Source organism: Chenopodium album, chromosome 21, assembly GCF_948465745.1.
Source record: "Chenopodium album chromosome 21, dcCheAlbu1.1, whole genome shotgun sequence".
Taxonomy (NCBI): domain Eukaryota; kingdom Viridiplantae; phylum Streptophyta; class Magnoliopsida; order Caryophyllales; family Amaranthaceae; genus Chenopodium; species Chenopodium album.
In genome coordinates, this window is record NC_137854.1 from 2,173,528 (window position 1) to 2,192,541 (window position 19,014).

Genomic DNA, 19,014 nt, shown 5'->3' on the forward strand with positions numbered 1-19,014 from the left:
AAAATGCACCTTCTGTTCAAAAGATGAACCTGAAAAATATGAATTGACTTCTTTCAGTTTTAAAAAAATGAACAAAGGGCATTAAGGAGGTGTCGTCCAAATAAAAAAGGGCAAGCTAGTCACAGATTAGGGTAGCTACAACATACAAAAAGACAAGCAATCACTTACTAAATATTTCATAGCACATCCTGTCTTCGCATAAAATATATAAACAAAATACAGATCTTACAGTACCTCGATTTTCACATTCACAAACCGCAATCGCTTTCCACAACCAATAACAATTATAGGTTGAAATTTTGGAAACTGACTTTCCTTCATATCAGTGTCCTCCTTCAAACATATCGTCCTCCCACAACCATCATAGACATAGTCCTCAATCCCTGGAGCATCTGCAATCAATTGTCGACTTGAAGACAGTTGAATAACCTCTTCTTGCTGCCTGTAAACAGCAGATTGAAGTACAATGCTGTGGCTTTTGCGGATGGGATCATTATTTGGATCCATCGATTCATCCCTTCCAGTTATACTTCCTACAGATGGAACAAAAAATTCTGCAACAGCAATAAGGAAATCCGGTACAACCAAAATTCTTGGTTGTTGTACCCGCACCACTGAAGATTGTGATGATGCTCTCCATCGATAGTCCAACAAAAACATTGTTGACGTTGGCATTTCAGGGGCAGAAGAATCTCTAGACTGAGTTCTCATGTAATTTCTATCAATGATAGATGAAGCACTTCCCGAAGCAGAAACCTGTTTTCCGACATCTGATGACGATCCAAGCATCAGTCGCATTTCAGGCTTTGCATCAGGACGAACATCCACGATAGAGAATTTGGGGATAGTGACATAGAGGTCCGCTTCAGACAAGGAAGTCATTCTGTAAGACACCCAAAGACCTTCTAACTGCAAAAAAATATAGGAAAAAATCATAAAAGGAAAAGCATGAGCAATGTAATTAGGATATTAAGAAGGGAGCATAATCCTCTAAAAATTCATGTAAATTCAATACTGACGCTGATATGAGCTAATGTTGATTCTTCATGGATCCCAGTGCACAGTTCTAGTAAAGCATATTTAATTTCAACAGCCACAATGGATACTGTACGGGATAGAAAATTTTGACTGTTCGCATTGACCCTATCAACCAGCAGTTTCATTGTATCCTGTGGATCAGATTTGCTTGCACGAAAACTTGGAGGAAGTTTTGGCTCCTCATTCATATTAGTGTAAGCACAGTTCAATATGACATTATACTCTTTGTCTGACATGACACCATGCAATGAATCAACCTGTTGTCAAAAAATTGGAGTCAGAAAGAGAGGACAAAACATATGGTTAACTATTTAAAAAAATATGCAAAGATTGTCAGCCATCATAGCACTTCTGTTTTACTTCTCTATCTTTTCTACCACATCGACATATGCACACCTCAATATTTCTTGCCAATCCCCACTCCCACCAATCCTTCCCTTCACTGACATCAACACTACCATGAGAGCAGTTAATATGTAGGAGAATCATCATACAAGAACATAGTGATATTTTTAAGTGGTGAGACACGTGACATATGGGGATTCAAGTCATTTAATAGACTTTCCAGAAATATTTAGGGGCACAATGGCCAAACCTACTAACAGGTCATATATCAAAAACCAAAAACACAGTAAGGTTTCACCATTGGAAGCCTAACCCCTACACAGTCAACCATTCAGAAATATCATACTATCAGCTAGATAGATAGGAAAGAGAACAGGAAGGAAATTGTAAAGATTACCTGAACTTCTATAGAGTGTGTGGGAACCTTACGGAAAACATCCCTTAAACTGCGACGGACACAGATAACAAGTCCATGACCTTCACGCATCATTGGTCTTCCAAGGCAACCATCAATTCCCACAGAAAGGTTGATTCCTAGAACCTGCAGGTCAAATTGAGGTCAATAAAGTAAAAGATGCTGACCCTTGGAATAGGAGGACAGCAGGCTCACCTCAGCACGAAGAACATCAAGGTGGACAGCAGAAGGATCCCTGTCAGGACATCCATGCCAGCTAAATTCATTTCTAATTTTTAGCTGACCCAAGTCAAGCTGCATAAAACTGCAGAAGTACAAGATATTGAGTACACATAAGAACACTGCCATAAATTCTGCAAACAAATCTCTATGAGTGCATTAAGTACACAAAATTCACTGCCATAAGTTCTGCAAACAAAATTCACTGCATGTAACCATTTGGAATCTGACACTACCCAACGTGATGGGACATAATACAAAAGTTCAGAAAATACACAGTAAAAGAAAAGCTATTTACGAGGTATAAGTTAGCGAAAGCACACAGGACAATCTTTTTAAGCACACAGGACAATCTTTTTAAGCACACATCTTAGCGAATTACCTATAAATTCAATTCATAAATTACAATTCACGAAGTGCGCAATAAGTTTTAATCTATTAATAGTTTACTATATGTTGCCTTAAAGACCAAGAAGAGGCATTCAATACAATTCCTAATGTATTAATTAGGAATACATGATAAATTCACGAGGCAATCAGTTTAATAATAATAATAATAATAATAATAATAATAATAATAATAATAATAATAATAATAATAATAATAATAATAATAATAATAATAATAATAATATAATCCTTAATGCATCTAGTTTTAGCTTCTTATACTGGCCATTAGGGCTACATGCTTACACATATCATATTCAATTCATTAACGGCTCAGTTGTTTATAAAGAAGATCAGGACCATGATAAGAATATAGCTTTTTTATCAACTGATCACCTATGCATAATGAACTTTGACTGTAATGCTAACCGACAAAAAGATATGGCAAGAGACTAAACCACTTGAACATAAACCTCCCATCAAGATAAACAAAAGTAAATTAAACCAGGCAGCAGAACAGCATCCGAGGATATATATGATAGCTGACTAACCCCTAAGAGCTAATCATAATATAACAGCCAAAAAGCTCAAAGTACCAAGATCCAAGGACCCCCCCTCCCCACCCCCTTCTTCAAAACACCTGAATTTTGGCTTGCAACAATAAACTATGTAAAGAGAGAGACCTGATGCTCAAAAGCAAGCAAATGCAAAAGCAGGAGCTCATCAGTGTCCAAGCCATCTGCCAATTTTATCTAACGAATGCTGAGAATTAATTGAAAAGTTGTTGTTTGCTCAACTAAATTAACTGTCAATGTGAAAAAGGATCAGCAAATACCCCTTGTGCTATGTATTTTTGCACTTTTTGAAGAACAAAAGGATAAATCTTTTCTTCGTTTAGAAAGCGTGGCAGAATTAGTTGGGGAATAGAGTAAATAATTCTTTAAGAAAATAGCCTAGCGATCCCAAAATTCAAAACATTCTTTAAAATGGCCATACCAAATAATTGCCTAATCATATTTGTTCCTAAATTTTAACCATCAAATTGCTTCTCAGGAAAACCTACAAGTATAGATTAGTGTGTATAAAAGTTCTACACCAAGACCATTCCAGAGACTTAGTGATTGAACCCTAACCTTTGCAAATGGATAAAAAGCATACATCATACATACACAACTTCCAAAAAAGACTCATATGATAGGTACTAACTCTTTGCTCATAGAATGCTTTGGGATAATTATAATAGGAGTGTCCAACGACAGATCCAGCTTCACAGCTGTGGCTCCATCAATCTCATGTTTTTGAATCATCCACTCAAAACCACCAACTTTATCAGCCAACTTTATGACTTCCTCTTTATGGGGGGTCGCAAGTTCCATGAAGTACACTGTTATCTGCAGTTGTTTAAGAAGTTAAAAGCATAACCTTTGACATGAGAATGATGATAGTTCACTATACATAGATACATTAGAAGAGAGTGTCAGTACAGCCAGGCAATTCTGTCCCAAAATAGCCAGTAGGCATAGGTACCCAAAATCAGTCTCACCTCTCGGATAAACCTGTAGAGAAAAACTATGCGAACAGCAGATAGACGACCAGTAAGGCTATAATCATATCCTTCATAATCATCATCTTCAGCACTGTAAGATTTGAATGCAAACTGAAATAAAAGTACATATAATGCATAAGACGCAAGCTTAACACAAATTTAGAAAAACAAATAAAAGATAAAATAAAAATAAATAAATAAATAAATAAATAAAATAAAATAAAATTATTTTAGGGGCCTAACATATAGAAATCAGTAGAGTTAATAAAACAGTAGATTTACCTTAATAAGTGATTCAGCACCTGGATTGCGAATGTCACAAAGCCAATTCCAACAGTGCTCAGCACCTAGAGACATATCACGCAGCCTCAAATTTCCCAGTGTGCCCTCAATGGATATAGAACATGGATGAACCTAGTATAGTCTAGATGTGTCACATAGCTTACGAGAACAAAACTGCAGATCTAAATGAAACCATACATATAGTTTATTCAAGAACAGAATAGCAGATATTCGCCTTGAAATCAAGCATGTAATTTATGAGTAAATAAAACAATGTAGCTTTAAAAGCCCAGGCAACAATGATGGTCCTGCATGATATATAGCACACTTCACTGAAAAGGAGATTTCAAAGGGCAGTTTGTGACAGATATTCAATGTAATACAGTCGCTACAGCAACACACACATGGAAGAGCCTCAGTATCCATTCTATAAGCACTAAGTAAATCGAAATGTAAATAAGTACGGACAAAATGTGAGCTGTTAAGGCACCTCTGAGGATGATGGGATGGAATGAGTAATAAAAAGTCAAGCTACTCTACTTGAGACAGCACGAACCATAATGAATTAGCGAAAAATTAGTTGTCTAGATTTAGTCTGGGTCACTGAACCTTTCTAAAAGCATTCATTATATTTTAAGGTCTGTTCACAACATAAGAATTCTGTAAAAATTAATTCAGAAAAAATTGTTAACTTTAAAGAATATGAAAGTACTAAATAAGCGCGATTTCTAATAGAAAGGAAAGGTGAAGAAAACTCTCATGCTAGAAAACTTTCTTGAATGAACATTAAAAGTAAAAAGTAACAAAAGGAATAGCATAAAAAGTAACAAAAGACAACATACCCTGAGATCCAAAATAAAGCTTTCTTGAATGAACATTGCAAACTGAGAACCATCCTCCTGGTTCAGAAACACAGTAACGCTGTCCACATCCATGCTCAGCTTAAACACAACTCGTCCTTTACCATATCCCAACAAACCCTTGACAAAATCATCACCATCATCATGCTTTTCTGATTTATTAGTAGTTATTATATCCTCAGAAGCCATGGTTGCACCATTACTACTTCCCTCAAAATTCGCAGAGCTCGTATCCAAACCAAATTGAATTAAAGCAACAATTGTGGGCCTGTTACAAAAGAATTCCAGCTTGGACATACATATGTTCATCTGAAAATATTGGATACAGTAGGTTAAAAGACCCATAGCAGGAAATCTAAAGAATATTGTTATTTTTTAGCTCCACCACAGGAATAAGGAAAAATAACTTAGGCGAATACCTGTGTGTCAATGCCTTCATATTCTGGAGAGCTAGGATCCTTGGTCATAAATGCAACTGAGACAAAATCGGAGTTGTCACTTCCAAGAGCCTCATAGAATATTTCTGATGAGGATCCTTTCCCTTTCCCCAAATCCTTTTTAGAAAGCAAAAACTCAGGATCAGCAACAAAATTTTCAAGGTTATGAGCAATATCTGGTACAGGAGTGAACTCTGGTAAAGCATCTCTAAATATTTCTTCTTCTTCTGAGAAAGACTGATTTGCTTGAATACTAGTAGGCGAGGGTAGTATTTGATCACTTGTCACAATTGAATAAGCAAGATACTGAGGACTTGTTGCTAAACGACTTCGCAACTCATCCTTAATTCTCAAAGAATGAAGCTTCATCTTGACTGTTAAGTTTCCTTCAGACCGGATAACATGCACCTGTAAAAGCAATAGTATTAAATTCAGATAACCAGCTCTGTATAATATAATAAATTTATTTAAAAAAATACAGAGAGAGAGAGAGAGAGAGTAATCAAAAACTGCCTGCAGGCTGCAGCAAACTCCTCTTGGGAAAAACTAAGTTGCCACACCAACAGTGCAGACCACTGCTTAAAAGTATACATGCTGAGTAAAACATTACCCTGCAGTATACATCTAAGCAAGAGAGAAGGGCATCAAAGGAGAAGACAAATAAACTATTAAATGGTAAGCTATAAAGCAACACAAACCTTTCCTCCACCAGCAGTAAGCTCAACAATGAGGGTCTCCTCATGGCTCTCTTCTCCACACTGGAAATACAGATCATAAAGATGAGTGTATCATTTACAAGACATGAATGGCGGTAAACATTGCAAGCTATGCAACTCATATTCACCACTTTAAAACTAGAAAAGCAACATTGTAAGTTATGCAACTCATAAATTTCAAGGTGAAGGAATATTCTAGGATGGAATGGATAGCATTTCAGGGCAAATTAAAAGAAAATCCTGACAGCCGCAACTTGTTGAAGATTCACTCGTGTTAACTTTTCAACTCTCCATCCACCCCCACCCCCACCACTTCTTTCTACTTTTGTTTCTTGTCTTGCACAAAGAATCAACAAGCCAAACTATATTGAGAAATGAGCAGACAAGTAGTAATTGAAAAAGACATCAAACTTCAACATCATCTTAAGGTGGGGTGGGGGGGACCACCTTTGTGTCTTTCTCAATTAATCTTAGTTACTTGTCACAAATATAAATATATTTGGTGGCAGGAAAAATGAAACTTAGTAGTAAAACACTAAAATGTATAATAGATCAGTAACAAAATCTGTACAACAGAACATGCTATAGCGAAAAAACGAAAAGACGCAAGAAGCATCTAACAATGCCTAACATACAAGGCTACAATATATTTAATGGCACAATTATGGAGAAAAATTAAAACGACAAGGATTACAACCTGGCCATATATAAATAATTTGGTCTCCACCAAGGTTCCATTAATAACAAGATCAACAGCCTTAGAATTAGCAATCTGAGCATCAACCATACCACCTACACTGTGACTGGTATCTCCAAGGAGACCATCTGATAATGGAGCCTGAATGAACCAACAATCGTCAACATATAGGAAATGTAAATAGACATTAAAGAATCCTAATAAAATTATTAGTACCACTTAAGCAGGAAACAAATAAATTTATAAAGAAAGAAGTAACATCTTACAGATGCTTGATATGTAGCCTTTACAAGCCCTTTCAGCCATAAATATTTTTCATCCTCATTCGGAAACTCTATAATCAATGTACCAGAAGATTCCAGAGCCTGCAGAATGATGTGTATGATAACAAGGCTAAGCAATAGTCCCTTCTTTATATTTTAAATTTAAATTGCATAAACAGCAAAAATAATTTGCCAAAGAGATAACACGCATGAGTATAGGACAATTAGGAACTTGTGCTCCTGGCCTACTTTCATACAAACTCCTTGGAGTTTACATTAGCTCTTCTATATTTTCTTCAGGTCAGTTAGTAAGGAATTTAAGTACCAAGACACCAAGGAATCAAAGCCATACAAAGAAATCAATCCTCAAACATGAGAAAATATCCATGATAAGATCCGAAGACCAAAAAAAAAACCTAAAGCATGACATAAGGAATATATAAACAATGATCAAAACAATTTTCACCAGTATAATTTTTGAAGGTTCTAATATAAAATTTCTTGCATTGCTTTTTCAATATACACTTTTTCAAATTTTAATTTCAAAAACTTTTCAGACTCTAAAAACATTTTTTTTTTTTTTTTGTTATTTACAGAAGAAAAAAAATAAAAGAAACACACTAAATTAAGGAGAGAATATTGCTGGCCCTCTTCTCCAGGGAACCCACCAATTTAGCCAAAACACCCCCTTAATTTTGACCAGTAGCAATGTCGGTTCTTACTCATCCTACAGTAAAGCAAAGCTATAAACTACCAACAAGAAACCAAATGAAGAAGAATGCAAGTCACATACTCTTCAAGATCTTTGTCAACAGAGAGATTCTACTGAGTAAAGGTTTCTTTACAAGTCGGCTAGTACATACTCCAATGGAATATGACCAATAACCAAAAAGCATAATAGGTAACAATAAAAAGATCCAGTGCAGAGTTACCAGCGACATATGGATCTCAAAATGGGTGTTTCTTGGGGACATTAATACTTCTAGACTCTTCATAGGCCTGTGATCCCACTCAAATTAAGATGAAGAGTCAATTTTACAGCCTTCAGATAAGCTGTAGCAAGATAAGAATGGCTCCTTGTAAGTGCTCTTTTTAATTTTTCTCAATGGATGTTTATATGGTCTTCCTTGCTAAAAACACTTATAAGACTAAATATCCTACTAAGCATATTAATTGCATGGGTAGTTTAAAGACTTGACATAAAGAATATCCCAACTGCAGATGTTCTCAAGAGATTGGCTAAATTAAATAGATAGGAGGAAGAATCCTTTTTATGAAAGCTTTCATTAAATTGGTGTGAGTTGATGCTTTTACTACCAAAGTAACCAGACTACTCTAGATCACCCACCCCCCAATCCTACTATTATTCTCTTTCACAATTCTTCATCCAAAACAAACAAACAAACAAATAAAACCATAAAACAAAAGAAAAAGTTAACTTACTTTTTGGATATCCATGCCTCTAAAACAGACAGCAATAGAGAAGAGTGATCCACCAACATTAGCTGGAGGAACCTCAAACACTTGCTTCCCAGCCATGCTACAAAATTAATAAATGGAAAAAATATCACATATACAAGGAAACCTTAACTAATAGGGACTTTATAACTAACAAAAGTTATGCACAAAAGCCAAAAAAAATGAAAAAATGAAAAAGCAAAGAAGTACGAAACAATGCAATGAATTAAGAACGCTAATAGCAGACCTAGTGCAGCGTTGGTAGAAAAGAGCCCTTTCAGACTCGAGCACATATAGGTAAAACCCTGATAAAGCAACATAAGAAGGTTGCCATGCTGCAACAGAATTTCCGATTCCCTGCATTATGCATGCAATAGCAAAAAATTCAGTTTAGGCAAGTGGAAAACACAATTTTAAGTTCCAAATTGCCAATACATGAACAGGCAGAGTTAGCAATGAGCATACCTTCCAAACCAGGATTCTCACTTCCGCTGCCATATCTGGTGCTTTCCAAGGAGCAAGTTCAGGTTGGGAGATCTCATCCACAGGCTGTCCACTGCTTTGTAACGTACTATAAAATATGTTTAACAATTCCATAAGTCTGTAGTACCTGGCTGGTGAGATGTGAATCCCCAAATTTGGGACTTGGACCGAAATGCGTGTCGATGGGAAATTTGGATGAGGTACCTTTATCTTACCAAGTACAGAATAGGGGAAATTAGCTAAGAAACACAAAAGAAAAACATGATACAATCAAATGCTAACAATAGTAATGGTTCTTTCATGTTTCTAGAGCCCAGATATATCAGTATATTAGGAAAAAGATACAAAATTATACCTGGTCAACGATCACTGCCATCCCACATCTATCAAGCAAAGAAGAATTATTGTCCACATCTTCCACAGGAGTTCCAGAGGGACAATTATTCTTTGAAGGCGCAAACAATGAGCAATTATTGCTTTCAGATCCACATTCTGTAAAGAAAGCAGCAATATCTCTCCCTGAAATATAGAAGCGGGAGTATAATGACTGGTCTTCATCATGTTGACCTTCCTGTAGCAAATAATAGTCAGATTTTAATTCTTTCTTCTTGATGAATCAGACAGCAGCCACAGGTGACAGGATAGTAGTTATACTTATTTGATACAATCAACATTTTTTTTTTTCACGGGCCATACAAGTACTTGCCGAAACTCCACCTCAACAGCTCTATTATAGACACCCTCCCAACTACTTAACAATAAATATAAAGAGAATACAATAGAAACCCAATTTAATTTTTCTTAACAATAAATAAACAGAAAATACAATAGAACTCCTCCTGGCCTTTTTCTCTACATTCTCACTATCCAAAATCTTCAGGCATAAAGAAGCTATAAAATTAAAAAAATGGAGGGAATAAATACTTTATTCTCTTGTCATGGAGTGTAAAGCAACAAAAGTAATAATAATGTTCATATGCATGTCTTAGCCATTCAAATCAGATCCACTTACCTTGGTCCTTAGAGTAAAATGACCAAAATCAAGAAGAAAAAGACTGTCTATTTTGGATGAACCCCGCGTTCGGATGGGCACTCTAACTTTTGGAGCATCAAAATCAACATCAAGAGCAAACCTGACAGAAAGCACTGGTCAGAAACTCTATCTTACTAATATTTTTATATACAAAACCATGAAGTAGACCAAAAGGATCATTTGTACCAGATTGTTATACATTTTTCTATCATAAATATACCATGCTATTCAGTTACTTATCCATTCTTGAAAATTTAAGATGTCATTTAAGATGTCATTTACTACCTCCATTCTTGAAAATTCTTAGCGCTTTCCGTTTTACGTAGCTCTTTACAAAAAGTTCTCTACACATTCAATTTATCCAGTTTTCATTAACACTATTTCACTCATTCTTTCTTTTTACACCTTTTTACACCCTCCCTCCTACTCTAATCACCTTTTACTTACACCTACTCATCACATCAACACACTAACTGCATTAATTTGTGCAAAAATGGTAACCATAAAGAACTTTCGAGAACTAAGGCAGTATTTGCCTACATATAGATTATTCTATGTCACTCCAACTTGGAATTAGGAGTCGTGTACGACACTCTAAACCATAAAATATTCGCCAACACTTCAACACCGTCAAAAGAGTGTCTTGACCAATATCTTGGGCACGGCTACCATATAAAGTGTCCAGAAATTTTCTTAAGACACTTCTCTAAGGAATACAAGTATAATTTTTGTTAAATAAAGCTATTGAGTACATATTGACAGTTTTCCAAATTCAAACTAAGTATTATAAAAATAAAATAACATCTTTAAAACAGAAAAAAATCTACATTTTCACACATTAATGAAAGTAAAGAAGGGGCCATGTTCCCTAAACAAAATTTTGATAGAAAGCCATACCTTTTTCCCATCTACTGTTTATTACATTCTTAAGTTTGCCGTGTCTCTCTCTTTCATTACTTTTTTTCTCTTTTTTTTTTTTATTCTAGCTAGTTTTTGCCACGTGCAATGCATGAATTCATAATTATAAGACTTATAAATAATAAAAGTCAATCAAAATGAAGTTAGTTTAAATGAAAAAACTTATATAACAATTTTTTTATTTGTTATTGAAATTCAAATTTATTTTATGTCTACTCTTAAACTCTATTTCAAATATATAATTTAAAATATTTTTATAAATTATTGTAAGTTTTTATTCGTTAACTTCTTTATCACGTTACTTTTTAAGGAAAAAAAAAATGTTTTGGCGGGAAAATTTTTGTTGTGATTTTGACATGTGTACTATGGAAGTTATGGTTTTTTTAAAAATAAAAGATTTGGAAGTTATTAAAAAAAATGAAAAAAATTGAGTGCATGGATTTTGATTTTTAAGGATTAGAGTTTTGGAGGAAAGTTTGAAAAAAAAAAAAAAAAGTACAATAATAAAATAGATTCCTTGCTACCTTCTGTTATTCACACCAATCTCCACTCTCCATTTCTCCACCTTAGCAACAATCTTCTCTTCAACCATCCTATGCTGGAAAATCCACCGGTGGAATCGCACCTCTCAATCACCTAAAGCCCTATTGTATGCAATTCGTAAATTTTAAATCTAGGAGATTTGGTATGAAATTACAAAGAGGATTAACAAATCGGCGGTAAACTAAGAAGTCGTTACTTGTCGGCGACACTCAAAGTCCAAACTTTTCCGAAGCCATGTCGTGTATCGTGTCATGTCGCACATCATGCCGTGTCACGTGTAGTGTCGTGTCGACAAGCGACACATGGTAATCAAAAGTGTTGTGGTAACATAATATGATTTTTGCCCCTAATTATGTTTATTGTTTAGAAAGTCAAAGGTCTATAACTCAACAACCAACTTTGTCATCACCAATATTCTGGCTTCATCATGAATTTCGGAAGCACTGGTCAACATTATTCACTCTATACCAATGATTCACTTGTCACAAACACTACCTATGCAACCCAACAACCACCACCCAAAGTTTTCATACCCCTTGGCCCTTCCAAAAACAACAGAATGTAAAAAGATAAACATAGACACCACCACTAAATTGCCGCACAAGATATAAATTGTGCTACCCTCCTTTTCCACATTAGAATATCAAAAACCAAGTTTTCCCTTCTTTTTATAAAAATACTATTTTCCTTGTATTTAATTGGCTTAAACGGATTGGTGATGATGCACAGCTGTTAAAAATAAAGTTGTTAATTCAAAATAACGGTTACCAATACAAGATTTTCTCTTTAAAGAGCTGATCCCATCAACAGAAGACAATATAGACATTGCTTGATCAAATAAGATCAGGGTGTGCTTTAGAGAACATTTGGCTTGCTTCTATGCACCCAAGTTCAAAGTCCGGTATCATAGCAATCACAGCTGTGAAAAAGATGCCTCTAAAGCCAAAGTAAATTTCCAAATTATATCAAATAATACAAACAAATACCTGCTCTGTTCCTCCAAAACCAATTGAAATTGCTCCTGAGCTTTACGTGTAACCTTTTCAAACTTCATCTGTCCATAAAAAAAATATTCAATGAGTAACACAGACTAATAATAAATTGAACAGGGCAGTATAATAATGACTAATTAAAGTAGTTGTCATCTACAACAGACAAATATTAAGAAATTATTGATTACCAACAGTTATCGGCCTTATCGCATAAGCTTTCCTATATTACCTGTAATGCTGTGGCAGTCTCTATAGCGACAGTAGGACTAACTGCATTACTCCTCTTCAGAAACTCCATCACGCGTTCATAACTTTCCATTAAAATCTTTGTCAAAAAAAATTGAGTCGAAAATTTTCAGTAAAGGATCAGACACATCAGAAAACACGACAGAAAGCAGAGAAAAAGTAGTAGTTTCATCATCTAAGGTTAAAAATGGAAGCGAGGATCACACAGCCTTGCTAATGTTACAACTAAAGGAGTTACACATAATAACTACATCCAAAGAAAAATCATATCAGGTAGCAATGCAGCATCAGACACCTCAATGTAGTTTGTTTACTGAGTAGCAACTTTTGGGACCTAAAATGCTGAAAATGACCGCTACATAACCTAATAATGTCACACTTGCGGAATTCAACTTCTCAAATGCAAAAGTCCACAGCATAGAGTGGTTTGCAAAATCATGGTAATATTGTATGGAGTATGGACCACTAACATAATATGGTGACCCCTGGCTATTATACTTTGTTTTCAAAGTAATTAAACCTTTAATACACATGACCAAAGAGCTCTTGCTTGCCGGTCAACAAAAAAGCTTTTCTGGGAAGGAGTCAAGGGGATTTTTTTGGGGACTATATATACACGCCAAACCAAAGGCCAGAATAGGCTAAGTAAGGTGGCACCTCAAGTTATAAGATAAGTCTATTTCACACAAACTTCTAGTTTTGCCTCAAAAAAAATACTTATACCTTCTCTCTTTATGGTAAAGGTAAATTAAATTCAGACAACAGCATAAAATTTCCTTTCCACGCTATTCAAGAATCAAGAGTCAAGGCTTCTACAACTTTTATTTGCCCAAGTAATGGCTAAACCCAATATTACTCTGTAGAACATGCTTTAAAAAGGCATAGGACCTGTTTGACAGTAGCTTACAGGTATCTCTTATTGGTTCGAACACTCCATGGAAAAAATTAGAGTTTGGCAATGGAGTAGTTGTGTAGTGGCTAGTTGTGCAAGTAGTCCAAAAGTTACAAGTCCTAAATCTTGAATGAAGAAAAGAGTAATTATCATAAAAAAAATTAGCAGGAACTTCTTCCCTATCTTGCAATACACAGAGCATCACACTCACAGAAAACATATCAGCCAGTCTTTTTAACATCTCGACATCAACTCAGAACCCTCACATAAAAACAACACTCATCAAAAAATCATAAATCATATAAATCATCATCATTCCACTTTGACCAACTAAACTGACCTTACCATATAGTTATCATATTAACCCACGCATAAGCATCAGGCCCTTAATTTATATCTTGTTTAACCATTGGAGTGATGAGCAATTCAGGAATTATATGACAGATAAGGCAAAGGGCGTAGTAGTGGTGTGGCTGGATGGTGGTAATTGATAAGATGAAGTGATTATTTGTGGAGTTGAGTTCTAGGGGAGAATGACAGGTGTACCAAACACCTGTAAAGGATTGTAAAAACCTTTCTGGAAACTAATACATGAGAGAGCGAAAGTGAGGTTTTATAAATTATTAACATCTCTTAATTCTAGTTATTTAATCCACAACAGAAATGCTGCAAAACAAAAAGCCTCATTCTTCAGGTCTTCACTAAGATTCCAATTAACAAAAAAGATATGTTGACAACAAGCCACAAAACAACATGAGCCACCCCTTTCACAGATCTAACTTGGTAAGCCCAAGCATTCTGCATTTTACATTAAACAGAGGTAATCTAAACAACCCCCATAAGTACAAATCTGAAGGAAACCCAAGAAACATTTTTACCCCATACACAAATTTGACTAGAAGTAAAGATCACAAGTATTATTAGTTCCTCTCCAGTAAAAATACCCACAACAACAAGCAAATACTCCTGCACATAGCGTTGGATTTTACAGAATTACCGTGACATGGCAAGGACACATGATGGCCGAAAGCCTCCAGTCTACATTTTCCCCCACTGGTGACCGCACAAAACTGGCAACCAATGCATTCACCTTTTGCTCACTACAAACACTCTGTCAAAAAACAGCAGAACAAGGAAACTATACTAAGCAAAAGTAGCAAAATCAAGATTCACATCATAATTGGTTTAGCTAATCAAACTTCAAGTTAAAAACACAAAATATGCAATAAACAATGCTTTTAAACAAGTATAGTAATATAATAAAAACAAGACAGGAACATGTTGCTAAAATGCAAAAACAGATGAGCAAAAAAACAAAAGTAAACAACAACCTGCGCAAGGGAGCCTTCTGGAGCATACAAACCATAGAACTTCAATGATAAATCACAACAAGTGCTCCTATGTTTGAGTTTGGTTGACACTTTAAGTAGCTCAAATCTACCACAAAGAACTTCTGTGCCATGTATATCAATGATTTTTGCAGCAGCCTGACCAATAGATACATCAACAAGAAACTGTACCATATTCTGTCCATCCTTCCCCGAATACAAAGCAAGTTCTCCATCAGGCTGATAACTTAAAAGATTATTAATTGCCTGCCACTCTTCTTTTGTCAGCTTTTCCTGTGTCAACTCAGACACGTCTGAACCATCTGAAACAGCATCATCTTCAGGTGAAGACCGCCTGAAATAGCACACGTAGCAAATATTACAACATTTCAAAAACGAATCAATAGGGTACATGACCAGCAAAAGCATATACACACCAGTTGAGAGAAAACCAGCTTCTCTTTCCAAGCTTCTTTTGCACAGCTGCTTCTTTCGACTTTGCAGATTCAACCTTGGCATGAGCGAGTAACCTGAAAAGAACATTACATTATAATGTTGAAAGCAATTATAGAAGAAACATTTTGTAATAATGTCCCCATGGCCGCATGGGGCCTCATTAAGTTTCAGAAGAAGTGAGAGATTTGCTTCTTTGCTGTCATAATTAATAATCAGCTTCAAAAGAAAAACAGAATAAATAAATCCCTAACAAGCCCCCTCCCAAGTAAATAAATAGGTAATTTTCCATTCTCTAAAGGTAAATTGTCCAAACCAGCATCAAGCCACAACACATTCTCCTTCAACCTTCCAAGCCCTACACAACACCTTTGTGGCAACTCAAAAACAGTAAAAGGGAAAATAACAACACACAAAGAAAGTGAAAAGACAAACACAGAACTCTCCAATTATGTAAACATGTTTCTTAACATAAACAGTGCAACCATACAATGGCGAAAAATTTACAAGCATAAGTGAAAAACAAGAAGAACAACCCCTAACCCAATGTCTCCACCACAAACATCCAATCCCTTCCAGCATCATATCAAGGAAGTCCCAACACACTCTATTTAAGACTTCTTCTAATTTATCAAGTAAAGGTGAAGCGTCGAGTAAAACACACCTCCACAGGAGGATCACTTTCGAGTCAAGATCCCTTTCAATCTGTCGCAGCTCTTCATTATCAACATCAGGCAGTTGTTGCAAAAAATTAGCATATACATGAATATAACGTCGGCGCAGCTGGCAAAGATGCTGAATACGTTCCCACGAAAAGGAATAGCTGAAAATAGAAACAATGAGTTGATTTAGGTCTACTGATACAAAGTAAAGAAGATACCTACCATCACAATACCTAACCTCCAAACTGACATGACACACTTGCACAAACAAAAGATTTAGAAAAGAAAATCGTTACCACACTCTTCTCTGCTGCAAAGTTGCTTGCACGGCATAATGCCACCACAAACGAGGTCCATCTGAAACTGGAACACCAGGCCTCAAATGTAAAACTTCCACATGTATCCTGTACCTTGAAATGACCTCCAAGAGTTTTAACCAGTCATAATATTGAGCCTGTCACAATGATTAAAATAAATATATAAATAAAATACATAGACATCAGCTTGCATACGAAAATGTCTTAAATAAAAATCTTATAAAAGAAATCAAAAACATACTCCCTCCATTTTATTTTTGGTCTACTCACTTTCCACTTTTAGTTCATTATGTTTTACTCTACTAACTATGCTTTATTCTATTTAAGGCTTACCCCCGTTACCATTTCACCCTTTTTCCCCGCCATAATTACACCTTTCTACACCCCCTCTGTTACTTTATTTACCATTTTACATCCACTCACCTATTAACATTCTCTCTCTTACTTTATCCTACTTTATGTTACACTCACTTTCAATATTTTCTTAAAATGCACATCTATAATAACTAAATAGTCCCTCCGTCCCTTATTTACATGCCTGTTTTCCATTTTGGGTGGCACAAAATGTTGTGCCTGTTTCTAAAAATATCACATAATTTTATCTTAATTTATATACCTTTTCCATAAAAAATACACATACCCAAAATATCATCAACTTTTAGACTTTCCCATACAATATTCTCTACTTTATATCTTTTTCATACAATATTCTCTACTTTTATCAAACCTATATAATATTCCTCACTCCCTCCATTCTCCTTATTTTCTGTGAAAAATGAAAAACAGACATGTAAATAAGGGACGGAGTGAGTAGAACATAAAGACCGGAGGAATTAAGTTCTCCATCAAAGTTTCTCTCTCTTTAATACATCAATAAACCAATCAATCAAAACCTTAATCCTATAAGTGGGGTTTATCTCTCTTTAATATAAAGATTCAAAATGATACTAACAAGACGGTACAAAGAAAATATTAAAAAGAGATTAGAAAAATAAGAACAACAAAAAGGAACAAGTGAACATCTTCAATGTTGTGGATGATGAATCCGTTGACGATTAGAAGGCGCACTTGGCAACCAACATATATTTGAGGATATAAAGGTATAGCTTCCCTATTTTTGAATTTCATATAGCTAAAAAGTATAAGATTCTGAGAATCTGAGCAATATTCTTGAAATCATATATGTATGACACATTGGCACCCCCTCAACCCCTTCGTATCTATTTAATATAATTGTTACAATTTACATACATTTACATATACAACTAAAATGGTTAAAAAATGCTACATTATTATATTCAGTTATGTAAATTTTCACAAAAGAGAATTATTTCAAAACAGGAAAAATTAAAATTCTTTGTTAACAATTATAACTCTTTAACACATAGGATGTATTTTGTCTTTCTCCAAACCCTAAGAGACAAAGAAGGAGTGCGATGGGGAAACACTTAAAAACTACCCCAATAGTACCATTCTTGTCTTATCAAAATAACATCCACCTTCTACTAAATTTTTTCAGACTAAAAGCAATTCTTCCTTTTTTAATTTATAGAAAGCCGAGGCGTGTGTGAATGCATAAGCATTATCAATTACCTCTGTGACTGTCAAGGAAACATCATTCAAGAAAAGTGAAGCTTTCTCAAACGGAATCTCTGGATTGTTTCTTTCTTGGCTTCCAAGCCGGTGATATCTAAGCACTCCATTGATAGGCGCAACTAAATACGTGCGGTTTAAAGCCCATGATGAGCCAAAATCAGGTTGAGATGCAGGTTCGTTAATACCCTCTTCAAAAATCTGGAAAAATGTATGTCAGAGGTAGCAAAATAAAGCAAGTAATGCTACACACTTTACTCCTATTTAATTCATAGGTGACCACAAACCTCGATCCACTTGCTTGGACTAAGATTTTGCCAATTTTCATCAATTTGCCAAGGAGGTTTGTCAGAATCATGATAAATAGCAAGTCTTTCAAGCTGCAAGGACTGTAACCACAAAATGACATTGTGAGGCAGAAAGACATCAATTTTAGCAAACAATTAAAAACACCAAGTAGAGCAAGCATGTCCAACGACTAACAAATAAAAAGATGGGGGTGCAGTTCCTGTAGAAATAAAAAGCATGAAGATAAATGAAGTCTCACCTTGCGCAATTTATCAAGAGCACCACTTGTATCAAAGGTCTCATTTCCTTGCTCATCCATTGTAACAGCAGCAAGTTTTGCCAAGGTAACACCGCAAGCAAAAGGATGTCCATAATTACTGCCAGCAGATACGAAATGCAGAGATAACGATTAAAAATACTTGTTTCAGAACCAAAAGTAAGTCTAAGCCTTTTCATAAAATAACTTGATAGTTGTTAATGCACCTTACAGTATCCTCATATCTGATATGAACATTGCTAATTGTGATTTTAAGATTTCCGATGATGGTGGCTATAAGAGAGCCAAGCCAAGAATTTCCTGAAGCATTCTGGAAACACAAATAG

At 35.3% G+C, this 19,014-nt stretch overlaps 1 protein-coding gene across 1 annotated transcript in view; it reads right to left on the reverse strand.

Annotated features, from left to right (window-relative positions):
* Window positions 1-19,014, reverse strand: part of LOC145601704 (uncharacterized) — a 49,568-nt gene that overhangs the window by 22,607 nt on the left and 7,947 nt on the right. Inside the window, exons 7-34 of the mRNA XM_081657766.1 lie at window positions 18,895-18,998; window positions 18,671-18,788; window positions 18,411-18,512; window positions 18,124-18,324; window positions 16,510-16,667; window positions 16,216-16,374; window positions 15,536-15,628; window positions 15,102-15,453; window positions 14,768-14,881; window positions 12,862-12,957; window positions 12,627-12,694; window positions 10,159-10,279; window positions 9,502-9,717; window positions 9,129-9,356; window positions 8,911-9,020; window positions 8,649-8,745; window positions 7,209-7,307; window positions 6,943-7,083; window positions 6,228-6,287; window positions 5,512-5,937; window positions 5,075-5,401; window positions 4,233-4,364; window positions 3,948-4,061; window positions 3,611-3,795; window positions 1,994-2,102; window positions 1,781-1,924; window positions 1,020-1,295; window positions 235-909 (exon numbers count right to left, since the gene is read on the reverse strand). Coding sequence (XP_081513892.1) covers window positions 235-909; window positions 1,020-1,295; window positions 1,781-1,924; window positions 1,994-2,102; window positions 3,611-3,795; window positions 3,948-4,061; window positions 4,233-4,364; window positions 5,075-5,401; window positions 5,512-5,937; window positions 6,228-6,287; window positions 6,943-7,083; window positions 7,209-7,307; window positions 8,649-8,745; window positions 8,911-9,020; window positions 9,129-9,356; window positions 9,502-9,717; window positions 10,159-10,279; window positions 12,627-12,694; window positions 12,862-12,957; window positions 14,768-14,881; window positions 15,102-15,453; window positions 15,536-15,628; window positions 16,216-16,374; window positions 16,510-16,667; window positions 18,124-18,324; window positions 18,411-18,512; window positions 18,671-18,788; window positions 18,895-18,998 — 5,025 coding nt within the window. The remainder of the gene's footprint in view (window positions 1-234; window positions 910-1,019; window positions 1,296-1,780; window positions 1,925-1,993; window positions 2,103-3,610; window positions 3,796-3,947; window positions 4,062-4,232; window positions 4,365-5,074; window positions 5,402-5,511; window positions 5,938-6,227; window positions 6,288-6,942; window positions 7,084-7,208; window positions 7,308-8,648; window positions 8,746-8,910; window positions 9,021-9,128; window positions 9,357-9,501; window positions 9,718-10,158; window positions 10,280-12,626; window positions 12,695-12,861; window positions 12,958-14,767; window positions 14,882-15,101; window positions 15,454-15,535; window positions 15,629-16,215; window positions 16,375-16,509; window positions 16,668-18,123; window positions 18,325-18,410; window positions 18,513-18,670; window positions 18,789-18,894; window positions 18,999-19,014) is intronic.